The sequence below is a fragment of the Hibiscus syriacus genome, unplaced genomic scaffold, assembly GCF_006381635.1.
Source record: "Hibiscus syriacus cultivar Baekdansim isolate YM2019G1 unplaced genomic scaffold, ASM638163v2 tig00113123_pilon, whole genome shotgun sequence".
NCBI classification, from domain to species: domain Eukaryota; kingdom Viridiplantae; phylum Streptophyta; class Magnoliopsida; order Malvales; family Malvaceae; genus Hibiscus; species Hibiscus syriacus.
The window spans coordinates 2,011,986-2,026,090 of NW_024063443.1; the positions used below are offsets into that span (position 1 = coordinate 2,011,986).

General features: G+C 33.1%; 1 protein-coding gene across 2 annotated transcripts; it reads right to left on the minus strand.

Annotated features, from left to right (window-relative positions):
• Window positions 1-172: 172 nt before the first annotated feature.
• LOC120185485 (BAG-associated GRAM protein 1-like) lies at window positions 173-12,886 on the minus strand. Of its 2 annotated transcripts, none has more exons than XM_039189687.1 (18): window positions 12,488-12,886; window positions 11,433-11,483; window positions 11,248-11,345; window positions 10,154-10,229; window positions 8,653-8,781; window positions 8,529-8,575; window positions 8,236-8,371; window positions 7,977-8,093; window positions 7,694-7,723; window positions 7,439-7,538; window positions 5,237-5,343; window positions 4,292-4,423; window positions 4,103-4,207; window positions 3,675-3,821; window positions 3,422-3,475; window positions 1,139-1,202; window positions 630-691; window positions 173-508 (listed from the first exon to the last, which is right to left on the minus strand). In XM_039189687.1, exons 1-18 carry the CDS (start codon window positions 12,683-12,685, stop codon window positions 389-391), a joined length of 1,773 nt encoding a protein of 590 aa, XP_039045618.1. In that variant the 5' UTR covers window positions 12,686-12,886; the 3' UTR covers window positions 173-388. The 2 variants fall into 2 exon arrangements, with proteins under 2 accessions (XP_039045618.1, XP_039045619.1); XM_039189688.1 differs by having other exon boundaries at window positions 11,433-11,502; window positions 12,488-12,566.
• Between the last annotated feature and the right edge of the window lie 1,219 nt (window positions 12,887-14,105).

A 14,105-nucleotide genomic window follows, 5' to 3' on the forward strand; every position in this document is an offset into this window, starting at 1 on the left:
AGGTTTGAACTTTAATATCTTAATCTAACAACACATCACATATCACGTTGGATATGAGTCTGACCAAACTATATCCATTTTCCAAAACAATTCATATATTTCAGATAAAAAAAGGGGGAACTTGAGATAACATAGATTGTTCATTAAATATGAACATTAACGTTGCCATTTGCCTATTGCATTGGGAAAATGCATTACATTAATCATTCTCTTTTACTTTCGCTTCCGTGGGAACCTTTTTAAGTTACATTATAACTCTATACCTTGGCAAAAAAAGAAAAGAAAGAAAAACCCTGGTACCTATACATAAGACTAACATCTCCATATAGAACATTACAAAAAGAGATATAAAAGAAATTATACAATAAAATCGGAGGGATTACCCGAGTTAGCTGATATCGTTTGTAACTGAGGGTGGTGACAACGAGTTACTGGTCTGACCTCCGGTAGTATGTGACTCTATATACGAACGGGCAACAACTAACATTGTTTCAATCTCTTTCTTGCACTGCAGAAAGATGGTAAAAAGAATGCTAAAGTCAACATCTTCAAATTTTAAGGTTAATATGAAAGCAGGGAGAATGTTTTCGAAGTATGGGATTTGTCGATATGATCGGTGAAAGCAATACCTCTTCAACAGCGCCCGACTTAATTTTTGATTGCATCACACACCATTTCTTAAAATGTGCGCCTACAGAAAGTTAAAACATCAATTTGTTCAATTCATTGATGTTGAGGAAAAGAAAACACAGGTTTTCAAACTCGAAACTGCTAAAAGATAGTGAAGATGTTCATTACTTTCATTATAGACTGATGCATGCATCGAGAGCTAATATCATGTCGGTAATCGGTATAAGTTGAAATAAGAGACACAAGTCTCTGGAAGGCCATATCTCAACAAGAGTTCAATTAGATGCAAAACTAAAGCCAAAGCAAAAATGTCAAAAAGATGACCCCAGGGGGCACACCACAGTGACTAGAACTTGAAGAGTCCAACTTGGAAGTCTCAGATTGAACTATGTGAAAGTAGCGAGTTGGATTTAGCAGAATGTTAGAGGGTCGTTCATTGTATGGCCATTGATACCATAATCTCTATATGTACCATAAAAAATGTCATTTTAAAGGGAACAATGCTTGCCTGCTTTGATATCTAAAGCAGATGAGTTTTCACCATTGGTCTCTGCAATCCATTGACAATGAACCTGATGCAGAAAAAATAAAATGGTGTCAATTTTAAAGTTGAAACTAGAACATAAATAATAGAACAGAAACAAGCAAACATCACACACACAAAAACGAATATATAAGTTGATAATTCTTCCAAGAGGTTAGAACTGTTACTCATACCAAGTTGTTCACATGGTTTTCAGAACTGGACCGGTCATGCTACCGGTTCACTGGTTCAGCCGGTCGAACCGGTCGAAAGAACCGGACGACATCATAATTATTTAAAAAATTAAATAAAAATACCAAAAATATTTAATAAAAAATAATTTTTTATATCACAAGTCATATTCAAAGCAAGTCATAACATATATAAATTAAAAACCATAAAATCAAGTGAAACAAAATGATTCAAATTAACTACAACATAATATTTAAGGTAAAACATATTAAATAATAAATATAATTATATAACTATAATTAAAAAATAAATTTGGGGTTAAAAAAATCATAACAAAATGATATTGTTTGGTTTAATTTTTTTTAAAAACAATCTCACATGGCTAAGAAACATAGAAGAGCATCCCAAAAGTCTAAAGAGTAAAAATATGAGAACAAAACAATCTCACATTGCTAAGAAACATAGAAGCGTATCACAACTAACTTCTATAAATAATAGAGGTAATTTGGCATTCAAAATCATGGAGTCTTTTGGTGAGCATTGAGTGAACTATTCTTTCACTTCAATCAAGCTCGAATTTTAGACTTCAATCGAGCTTCTAATTTTTTTTTGAGTTCAAGCCTTTTTGAGTTCAAGTTTCAATATTATATTTCGAGTTTGAGTTAAACTTGATAATTTTTAGCTTGTGAGTTTGAGTTGAGTTGAGCTTACTTTTAAAGTTTTCAAGTTCGAGTCGAGCTCAGCAATACTCGAGTTCGACTTGGCTCGTTTTAACAAACGACGTTGTTTGGTTTAATTTTTTTTTTTAAAAAAAAAAACAAAAATCCCGGTTTTTTCCGGTTTTCAGTCGGTCCGGTTCGAACGGTTCAACGGTTCTGGCCGGTTCACTAATAGCGGTTCAACCGGTTTAGATTGAACCGGACTAAGCAACGATTCCCGGTTGAACCGACCGGTCCGGTCCGGTTTTCAAAACAGAGGTTGTTCATACCATAATGATATATCCAACAAATCATAATTAATATCCAAGTATATAAGATACAACGACGGACCCAGAGATATTTTTGAGGGCGGGCACCATCAATAAAGTAAGAAACTAACTAAAGAAAATTCAGATTTCATGGTGGCCACGTGTCCACCTCAAATATATGTGGCTCCGCCACTGATAAGATGTCACTCATATATTTGGTCTAATCTTACATTGAACATAATTCCTGTTGCAGTTGGCAGTGACCAGTTAATCTGCAAGATGGGTCTGATCGTAGCTGACAGGGGTCACTCGTTTTAAATATGACACTATAAAATTTTCCTTTGTCTCACCTTCTTAACTCCACACTTTATATCCGATGGGGAATTAACAGGAAAGGCTAGAAGATGGTGGTTATAGGTTATGATCAATACCAAAAGTGAAGAAAGTTTACAAGCAATTTCATGCAAAGCCAGCAATTGAACTTTTTTTTTGAAGCAAGCAAGTCAACTAATGTGTCAGTTCAAAAGGGAAAATTCCTTCTGCAACAGTTTGAACGGCAACTCCCCTCTTGATTGGACTTAGGTGAAGATAAATGCTTGATTACTAGCAGTGAGGATGATATGCATTATGAACAAACACGTGAAAAGCCAGCAAGTAAAGGACAGTTCCTTTTGCAAAATGAGAGCCACAATTTCCCCTCTTGATTGGACTTGGGTTATTCAGCCGTGCATTATGAAGCAGATTAGTTATCAATCATCTGCAATACTAATGTTAGTTGTAGACACACTTCCTATTTTGTAGTATATACAAAAATTGAATCCAATAGTAGCAATGCTTTCACTAAAAGGGTTGATTTATTCTGTTTCTATGGATCAAAGTTAAGTAACAATCCGTGGATATCTTTTATTTATTTGTTTATTTTGGGATCAGAGGTTGATTTATTTATTCATTGGAGAGACGAACCAAATCAGACCAGAAAATAACAAGAGAGAAGGGGAATATTGCTTGCACAGGCGAAGGTGAGACAACAGGGACCTTGCAGAAAACAAAAATTGGGGGTATAAAACTATATTCCAAATCAAGAAGAAAGATACCCAGCTAATACTTACTTCGAAGTAAGTGCCAAATGGAACATCATGTGCCTGTTGTACAGTTTCAAAAACCTACGAAAAAAAGAGAAATTGACTAAATTCAATTAAATCAACCAAACATTGAATCTACAATAAAGATGCAAATGATGTTATTTCACTAGACATAGAATCAACCAAACATATGTATAAACATTTTTTCACTAAAGAAGTAAGACAACCTTAAGCTTATTAAATAATAAATTACTGAATGGACGAAAAAAAGAGGACATACAAGCTTTTTCTTATCTGATGATAAAACAAAATGTTGATCCTCAGTCATGGCGGTGTCTGGAGGGCACATAGGATTGTTACAAATGGATCTGAATGTAATCTCTCTCACTTGACCTTCATATTCATCTGCATCATGCCACTGACCCATCTGAAAGTAGAACAACAGAGTGAGTTCAAACTTCCAATTCCTTCAACTAGGGATGAGGAAATCCCTGGGAAGATTACCACTAATTTCTATGAGGGAAAAGATGCCATGTTTATACCATCAAAAGTTTGGAGATGTTTAAATAAAGTTTAACCTCGACCGTTGGATTTTACAAGAAATATAAATGATTCTAAGGCAAGCATATCAGCATAAAATGCATTACCATACGAAAGGCATGTTTAATAGAAAAACCATGGAAGAATACTAAAATAATCTTATCTTACTGTAAGATTTTTGTCTTTCCGTGATGAGCGATATTCATTTGTGAAACTAGAGTCATCACTCAATAATAAATTATAAAGCTTCTTAGCGGTGCAGGGAAATACATCCTGCAGGAAACATTCATGAATCATAAGAATACCAATTCGCATCATGATAAAACCCACAAAGGCAGGAAAAGATAGGATGCATACATTGTAGATACCAACTAGAACTTGTTCTTTGATAAAAGGTATTTTTTCAGTTTTAGGTTTAGATTCTTTATCTGGAGGAGTTGGAGCTTGCCTTCTACTACTGCTTGCACGCAATGCTGACGCTGCTCGCTCCTGCATGTTGGCAAAATAAATCAAATAAATATATTTTTCGTCTAATCAGTTCGCTCAAAGGGGAAAAATAAACATAAATACAAGAAACTAGGATTGAGACCAGAAACAATCATTTTGTGAACACGAAAGCAAGCAGCAAAAGCAAAAAGTTGAGAGCTGTTATAATATTTGTTTTCACAACCAATTGTATTCACCCTGCTCATTCTCATTGATCTAACCACGTAACTTTTTTTCCTGGGTAGTTGAAACGCATCATTGAGGCATATCGCAGTCAGAACACAGCCTCCTAACTAACCACTAAATTGTATCAATTCAATTAAGAACTTCCTTTTATTATTCAGCTTTTACAATCTCTCCAGCCACATATTCCCATCTGTTTTTGAACGCAAACCAGCATTTCCCTACTGTTCAGCTTATATAAATAAAATTTCCCAATCTCCGATCTTTACCACCTTTCCTGAGCTCCCATAGTATTCCCAAGTTCTCCAATCCATCTCAAGCAAAACTCTTCCCTTTTCACCCAATTTTCTAGTGAGTTCCGATTATGGAGAAAACAAGTAAATGCTCCTCTATCACAGTAGATGGAGAAAACAATGAAAATAAGATTGTTTCAGCACTAAAGGAATATCAAAGGCCATTCTTTTGGGGAGAATGAAATGCCTTCAGCTATTATTTTTCAGTGTTTCTAAAGATGGTAGGAAAACTAATTTTCTTTCCATATAAAAGTGATCACAAAAAATCAGGAGTGAAGATCTGCAAAAGAAAGAATCAAATAAGAATTAACGGATCACAGGGAGCACACGCAAAAAAAACCTTCTTCTCAGCTTCCAACATTGCATGGTAGTTTTTGGTTGCACGCTGCAATGCTCGTACTGTGTGGTTTCTGTTCCAAAATGATGCAAATCTATACCTGACTCTACCTGAAATAAGAACAAGATAGCAAAATAAACACACCTTCATTCAATTCATGCTACAAACAGTCTCACTCGTGCAATTTGGGTATTCCTTACAATGTAATAACCTAAATATGGTTTTTAAAATGAAAAGATTTTTGAATGGGTAACTGTAAAAAAGGGGGCAAACCGAGTGTGCAACCCATCATCCAGTACAAACGACCAAAATAGAAGTAAATATAATTTTAAATGATAAAGAAGAGTGATCCTTCAGAATGTGATATGTATCTTTCTTTAATGGAACAAAAAAACCTTTTCTTATTCAATAATATAATTTTGAGCACAAAATGCAAAACAACCATCAAAATAAAATTAAAGCAAAAAAATAATGAAAAAATGTATATTTTTGTATACAACTGTAGTATTTTTCACGTGCAAACAAAGCACGACAAGATTGATAGGCAAAACCTGTTGCCATCAGTTCACCACCAGAGTGTACACAAACTTGTAGGAAAGACAGGAACGAAGCAGCATTGTCAAGTATTATGTACAACAACTAGCCATTGGAATAAAAATCATAGAAACAAGAAAGAACTAGGGTAGTATGACATTTGATAAACATAATGTTATAAACATTCTAACTGTGAGAAAACTTCTCCAGAGTTTCCGAAGTCCAAAAAATCTTATATTTGTGATTCATTGTTATGTCTAAAGCTAAAATAAAAATAATAAAAAATCAGAATCAAAGTTAATGATTTGAAATGCTAAAAGGAAGAGAGTATTTTGTCTTTGAAAACGTAGACCTAATATAAACTTTGTAAAACATAAGCACTAAATTTCAAAAAGGATTCGGTAATAAATAACATATGAAGCTTCTGAAACATGGTGAGCATCTCGTTGTAGAAAAAAACTGTCGTACAAGGTAACCAAAATAAAGACATGTATTCCCCTGTGTGAAAGTGGCTAATCCTCCACCAACAAGTGATTGCATTGCACAAGTAAATGAGCTTTGTAAGTCACTGGGAAAAAAAGGCTGAAGGTAGCACACTAGGTTGACATAAAGTCTACCATTCCATGTTGTAGCACAACCACCTTCATTGTGCAGAATATGTATTTTTCCATTAGGTTCAGTCATTCCAAAAGTGGAGGGCATCAAAGAATTCAGGTCCAGCGGGTGAGTAAAAATTTGATTTGTTTGCAGGTAAGAAAGATGAATAAGTACGTTACCATGGTTGAAAGGTAAAGTCCAAAAAGGCTTAAAGAAATAGAAGGTAGTTCTGTTAAACACCCAACTTAGAACTAATAGCAAAATTGAATACAAAGACAAAACGAACTTTAAATGAAGCCAATGTGAGATGAGACGACTTAACAGTTATTAGTTGAACAAACTAAAAGATGAATTTTAAAATCATTAGCCCAAGAAGATATAAAATAATAACAATGGAGAGAGCTGGAAAAGTAAAAGCATTATTTTCCATGTTGTCATCTATTTTGTTTTCTGAAAATAGCAGCCACTGCTGTGAGTAGATCCAAGAATGTTACCCTATTCTTCGTGTGCCGTAGCATTAGTTCCTATTTGTCTGGTAGCAGGAGAATAATGAGGAATGAAACATATATGCCCAACTGTTAATCAGTCTCTAAGTCACATGCACTGAACTTCATCCTTTTTACAACAGAAGAGAATGAACATTGATAATGGTGCCACATTTGTTTATTTTGTAGCTTTGTCAAGTGAAATGTATAAGGGCTTTTCTCTCTTCTGTTATCTTATGCTCAACTACTACTTCCTTGCAACCCATTAAGCAAGGACAAATCCTTATGAAGCAAATATGCAATTAAAACCTATCCATTTAAATTAACGAAAACTAAAATTTACCCAATGAGCTTTTGACTTCAATTAAATATAAAATTCTATTGCAGTTCAATAAAAAATAAGGAGAAAATCCTATTACATTGGCCAAAATTTATACCCAGACCAGAATGCAATCAAAACAACAAATTTGGTAATCTCAAGTTGATAAGTAACTCATAACGAGCTAAGAAAGGACATAATACTCTGTTCAAAATCTTGAAAGAGTAAATCCTAAAGCTCCCATGCTTAGTAAAGAATTTAGTTACTAACCATCAAAGCTCCCTAATGGAGGTACACCATGCCCACCCGCACCCATCCGAAGAATTATTGTTATTGCAGGATTAATGAATGCATGCTGACTCTTACGGATCTGCATAGACCAAATAAAATATTATACGCATAAAAATTCAAAATTTTCTCCAACTTGGTCTTGGTCAAGAAAATGCATGTAATACTTTACAATAATTCTCTTTTATGCCACAAAACAAACTTTTGACGAGTGCTGACCAGAAAAATATAGCATACCTCATCTATATTCTCGAATGGAATTACCACCTGTTATTTAAACAAAAATTGTTAAAGATTTGAACATATACCTTTCAGTTTATAGTAACGTAGAAAGTGTCAAATATACAAAAATTCCTATCTTTTTAGTTAGTTTAGTCTTTTTCCCCTTTAACGAAGGAGAATAAGGGGATTAATGCATCTCTGGATCTACAATTACTAACTAAACTCACTATTAAGTTTCAACTTATCTTATGAAAATGATAAACCTTTAGTAATTAATGCAACAAACTGGTAAGCTAACCTTAATTTGTTTGGAGAACACATTAGAATGGAAACATATGTGCCATGCAGAGACATACATACGACCATGGTACAAGAATGATCTCTCAAGTGCACAAGAATAACTATGCTCCACAACCTGAAAGAAATGTCTGTTTGTCAACTGCAGCTAGAAGTGATGAAACTGGATTGCCCCAGAACTACTATCTGTTACTCTAACCATATCATGCCCAATTTATTTATAAATAGCTCTAGTTAGAAATACATTCTATGAGACTTGCCTCATCTGGATGGAGGTTAAATATTGTCTGTAAAGGTCCTGGCTTTTGATGAACCACTGTAGGGCCTTGTTTTTCTGAAGTAACCCTTCTTCGAGCTTTAGCTCCAGCTCCAGCTCCAGCATATCCATTTACTCGCCTGTCAACAGAAGCTTTCAAACTACTCAATGAAATATAGAGACAATAAACATGATCATACCTGTATTTTCCATTAAGAGGAGCTAACATATTGAAATTTTTTTAGCTTAATTATTTTCAATTTTAGCGGATATTAGTATAAGAAGATGCAAAATTACCTGGAAGAGTTTACAAGTGATTTTTGTGTTGTAATATGTAGACAAACCTGAAAAAGGTAAAGTTGATCTTCATAAGAACTAATAAATGATGTAAAGAAGCCAGAACTTGGGAATGTAAGAACACCTGTCCAGGTTCCCTATCTAATGTATGCCATACTGGGGTGCTTTCACCTTCATTTTCAACCGGAACAATAACTGAACCAAGAATTGCACTCTTCCAAACTATATCCCAGTCATATATTGTTACATTTATCTGCAGGGTGAATCAAAATGACACTCTTAGACAAACCATGCCACGTAGGAAAAAAGAAAAGGAGTTTTAAATGTAGGTGTCTTAGTATATTTATCTTTTACAAACAGGTCCTTTATTGTTACTCTATTTCACCTTTTTATATGATAATTCAACATTTCACCTTTTTATATGATAATTCAATATTTCACCTTTTTATATGATAATTCAATATTTCACCTTTTTATATGATAATTCAAGTGATTTCTCAAGTTACAATAGGTAAAATTCCCTTTGATTAAAATGCCAAGAATGAGAAGAGTAACAGCTGACAAATATGGTCTTAGGGACATTCATGTTACATGAATTGGACCAGCAAAGATATAATCACAAATTGGAGCAGCAACTTCATAGAAATAAGTGACTGTAAGATTGGTACAATTCTATGAATATTTAATTTACTTAAATGTTTTTTGTTTACTTGTTCGAGAACCCTAATCGTTGGTCACCAAGATTATGAACCCTATAAATATGTAATGTTCTATGGCAATTTTTCTGAAGCAATCAAATATAACAAAACCTTTTGGAAATTGTATGGAGGTTGATCCCCTCAGAGTGATCAAAATTTTATTTTTTCTTGTTAATTTTCCCAATTCCCTTTTGATAAACCCTAGGTTCTTATCATTCTAATAGAAAATGGATCCTTTAAAACAAAAATGGTGCTAAAAGAATTTTGAACACTCATTCTAAAGCACCAGTGACGTTCATCGTGTAAAAGCACCACAAGAAGAGAAATAACAAGGTTTAAAGATCATTACAACTTACAAGTAGAGGAGAAAAAAATTAAAAGAGGGAGGGGGAAGAGAGAGAGAGGGCGAGAGAGAGAGAGGGGGGGGGGAGAGAGAGATGGATTCTCACCAACAATATGAAACTAGGCTCATTAAGCTCCCACATAAAATGCATATCAGATAATCTAAAAGAATGAAGAGTTCTTTTTCTAAAGGAAAACATTAGTTTCTCTATAACACTTAAAATATAAAAGTATTCAACCTATTATACATCAATAGGTTAAACCAATCCTTTAAAGTTTTGTTTCAGATGAAGGACGGAAAAGACGGATCATAGAAAATTTGTTACTCAAAATTTAGCCAAAAAGCTGGTATGTATCTGGAAGTTCAAAAAAATAACTCTGTTGGACTAAAAAATAACATGTACAAAGAAGCAGGAAGACAGGGATAATGCTTCTTTCTGGTGATAAAATAATTTGATTTAAATCAGAAGCACATGCTAAAAAAATGAACCCGTGGTGTCGTACAGAGAATTCATGTTAAACAAAGAAATCATGTGTGAAAATGTCCAAATGCTGCCTATAACAAGCATAACTTATAATATAAACCTGGACAGGAAGCTCATCAACGTAGAAATTGAACTCCTCTCCCCACATGGGGTTTCTTGAGCCGGGGATCATTGAACTACAACAATAACAGAAGTAAATTCTTAAGAAATGTAAACGCTATAGAGGTACATAATAGTATATTAGTTTTAAACAAAAAACTGTTCTTATGCAGAAGCACAAAGCTATATTTTTGGACATTGATTAGTTCTCGAATACAGCATTGTTGAAAGGAAGTGTTATGCTTAAATCATACAATTTCATTAATTTAAGGTTTATATATGTATTGCATACATGGTTTCTCCAGTTCATCAAAGAATAGTATCAATATCACCGACCTAAGATCAAAAGATCCAAACAACAAAATGAACTTTGTGATTTCTTTAGTTATCAACCTTTAACCCCATCACTAGTTTTAATTCATATGAATTCCGTATCTTTGTCCTTAAGCCAACAGATTTTACAAAAGCTTCAATGCACCACAGTTGAAATTTCATCTATCCAATACAAGATAGGAAACTCATAAATTCCATCAATCCACCTTTGACGGGGAGTGTGGAAAACCGCCGAGATACAAAGGCTGTCAAGATAAAGTATCATAATTCTAATTCTAAATTGCAATTTACTTGGACTTTATGAGTATATTTTATCTTCTTAAAATATAAAATAAGCTTTTTTAGGAGATAAAGGTTAGGAAAAAGATACCTAGACCTAGTAGTACCTTACATCTATAGTTATCAGCCTATTTAAACAGGCTGTTTTTCTTTTTATCTTTTCAGCCTGCAATTATCGAACAAGACCTATGTTCTTTCTTCTTCCGAATTCTCACCTTTCTTCTTCCTTGGATACAACTTTAAATCCTCCAAAGCCAAAAAAAAGCCGGTGATGATGGTAATGACCATATAAAGGACAAAAAAAGGTGCTGTGTTATTATAATGTGAGAAATATGCTGCTATTCCCAGCTAGTGCATCTTCTGTTCACTATTTGTCTAGCCTACTTGTAATCCGAAGAAAATAAAGAATATTTAGATGAAAAAATATTGCTAAAAAGAGATGGAAATCGTCATCGTCAGAAACTTGTACTGGGAAAAAACAACCTGAATCTCTTTTCAGAACCACATGTAATGATAGCATAAGGATCTGATGTGCCATTCAAGTTTGCACCAATGAGATTCTTGGCTGCCAGCAATTCAACCTGGAAAAGTTAAAAAAAAAAGGAAAAAACAATCTCATTTTGGATTCAAAACAAGCCTTGTTACATGACATAAAATCACAGAAGTACCTTGATTGTATAGGCAGCATTGGTTGGAAGATCTCCTTTGAACTGGACTATCTACAAAATAAGTGCACAACTGCATGTCAAAGAAGTGGAAAGTTACTCCATGAAAAGAGCAGCACCCAACATTGTGAGCTGTAGAACAATAAGATTAAAAATGTTCATGTTTACCAATGACATCAAGTTCAATAGCTATAGCGGTGCATTCAAGGGAAAAAATCAAAATTAAACCTAAAATATATACTTTTAACAGATATATTGAATAAACCAAAAAGTGTATAACGCCAAGCAGAGAGATTCTTTTTGCCCTTCATCAGAGGAACATCAATATCCATATTCTTACATATTTTACCAGCAATAAATCATAGACATCATAAAGAAGAAACTAAGCAATTTCCCGTGATGTAGGCATATAGTGTACCATTGTGTTCTATTCAAGACAAAATAGCCTAAAAGAATTCCACAAAATCCAAGACAAATGGGTATAGGATGAACGAAAATCTAATCAAAATAACCTTTCAAAAATGTGCACTCAACATATATTCCATAATTGAATAAAAAGAGAAACCCAGAAAAGAAACTCACTTCTGAACTAAATAAAATAAAATTTACTAGGAAAAATTATCACTGAACAAGGGACATGAAATAAGCTTCACTTAAAGAAATCAATAATGTCTTAGAATTTTGATTAATTAGAAAACAAGGAAGAGCTCAAGATAATTAACAAGAAAAACTTGATTCTTATTAGTATTGGGAAAATACATAAAACTTCACCGAGAACCAAAACTAACAAATTAAGAATTGAGCAACTAAATTGACATTGAAAGTTAGCCAAAACTTTCAGAAAATTAAAATAGAAAAACGTAATTGTTACATAGTGAATAGAAGATACACAAAAAATCAACCAAAATATACACACAAAAAAAAGGCGAAACTGCCTGCAGCCAATGCAACCGTCCATAATCAAAATGCATAAACAATTAAAATTCAAAAAAATAAAACCATCAAAATTCACTAAAACAAAAAAAAAAATCTTTAAAAGGAAAAAAGAGAAAAATGACCTTGTCTTTATCGTCAAGAATAATGTCAGCAGTAAAATTCTCCTGAAGCAGCGATCGATCACCGCCACCTCCATTTCCAACTTGGAATGTATAAATCCAATAAGAAAGGATCAAGAACAGCGACGTGGCCACCGCCACTTTGACCTCCCACGAAGACGGCACCAGATATTCCACCACCAACGCCGTCTCGATCATCATTAATTAACTTCCGTAACTATTATTTCTAATAAGATTATATTAAATTAACAAAATAATTTGAATAAGCATTTTGGTTGAAATTTGGAAGGTTTTAATTTTAGGGTTCTTTGACTTGTAAAAGAAACAATCTGTGGATTTTGGGGGAGAGAGCCAAAGAAGGAGACCGTTGGAGGTTGATTGGCTTGGCAATTAACACTTGGAAAAGAATCGTTAGTTTTTAATGACTTAAATACCCTTACTCTTTCACTGTAATAAATAAATGCCTGGCTTTGTTTTGTGGTTTTGGTGGGTGCGAGGGGTAATTTGAACAATGGATTTGAAAATTTTGAATAACGGATTAGATAATAAGTCCACAAAATTATATCTGTATTTTTTTTCTTGAAACTTATATATTTACACACGGAGAGATATTATTGGCCAATGGCATAATTTTATAATTACCCCAAATATTTGTATAAATGGTGGTTTATCTTTTTTATTTATTGTTTTACCATTAACGTTTTAATTGATAATTAAAACACGTCATACTAGATGAAAATAATTAATTGACTATAGATCAACATGTAACATATCATTTTCACATATTATCAATTAATGACGTGATATGTATCACTTCAACTATAGTGATAATGTGACATATGTCATGTTACTCAAAATGATAAGTATAACACAAATCATATTAACAATTGAATATATATGAAAATGTTACGTTAATAATATGTGTTTAAAGTTAATAAACTAATAGTTTCCATCAAATAGTAGTTGTTTTGACAAAAAATAAGATGTCAAAAAGTAAATTGATCTAAATAAAGAATAGGGACAAAGTGATCATTTGTGCAAACGTTAGAGGGTAATTGTGTGATTATGCCTTGGCCCAGACATGTAGAATTTTATATTAGAGGGTGCAAACTTAAAAATATAAATTTAAAGGTATAATATTATAAAGGTATACAAACTAAGTGACCTTAGTGGTTAAAAGAATGATTGATTTCAAGTTTGAGCACTAGTGATTGCACCAGGTTTTTAACCTTAGTTTTCTCTTTTTTTCTTTGTGTTATTGTTGGTTTTTTTATCTTTGTGACCGACGACGACAATAGTCATATTCATTATTTTATTTTATTTTGTTTTATTATCATATCTTTATTTTGTTTTCTTTTTTAAAATTTTTAATAATTATGTCTTTATAGTACATTTCTTTATATCTTTTGGCACAAGACATTTGACTGTTATTTTCGTTTATCTTTTTTTTAGTGTTAGATTGACATCGTCACGACTTATTAAAATGAAGCTTATTTGTTATTATATTGATCTTCTCTTATTTTGACCCTCATATTGGATTTAAATACGTTATTTGTGTTTGTGAATAGTTTTCTCACGTCACTCGATTCTGATTTGTGATATGTTGGGTGATATTTAATAA

What these genes read in the sequence shown, in the direction of transcription:
- LOC120185485 (XM_039189687.1), bottom strand. Translation starts at nt 12,685, where the DNA reads ATGATGATCGAGACGGCGTTGGTGGTGGAATATCTGGTGCCGTCTTCG. An exon ending in TAGATAGGGAACCTGGACAG is followed by an intron (nt 8,576 to 8,652) that starts GTGTTCTTACAT and finishes TACCTTTTTCAG; the next exon opens with GTTTGTCTACATATTACAAC. An exon ending in TGTTCTCCAAACAAATTAAG is followed by an intron (nt 7,724 to 7,976) that starts GTTAGCTTACCA and finishes TTTAAATAACAG; the next exon opens with GTGGTAATTCCATTCGAGAA.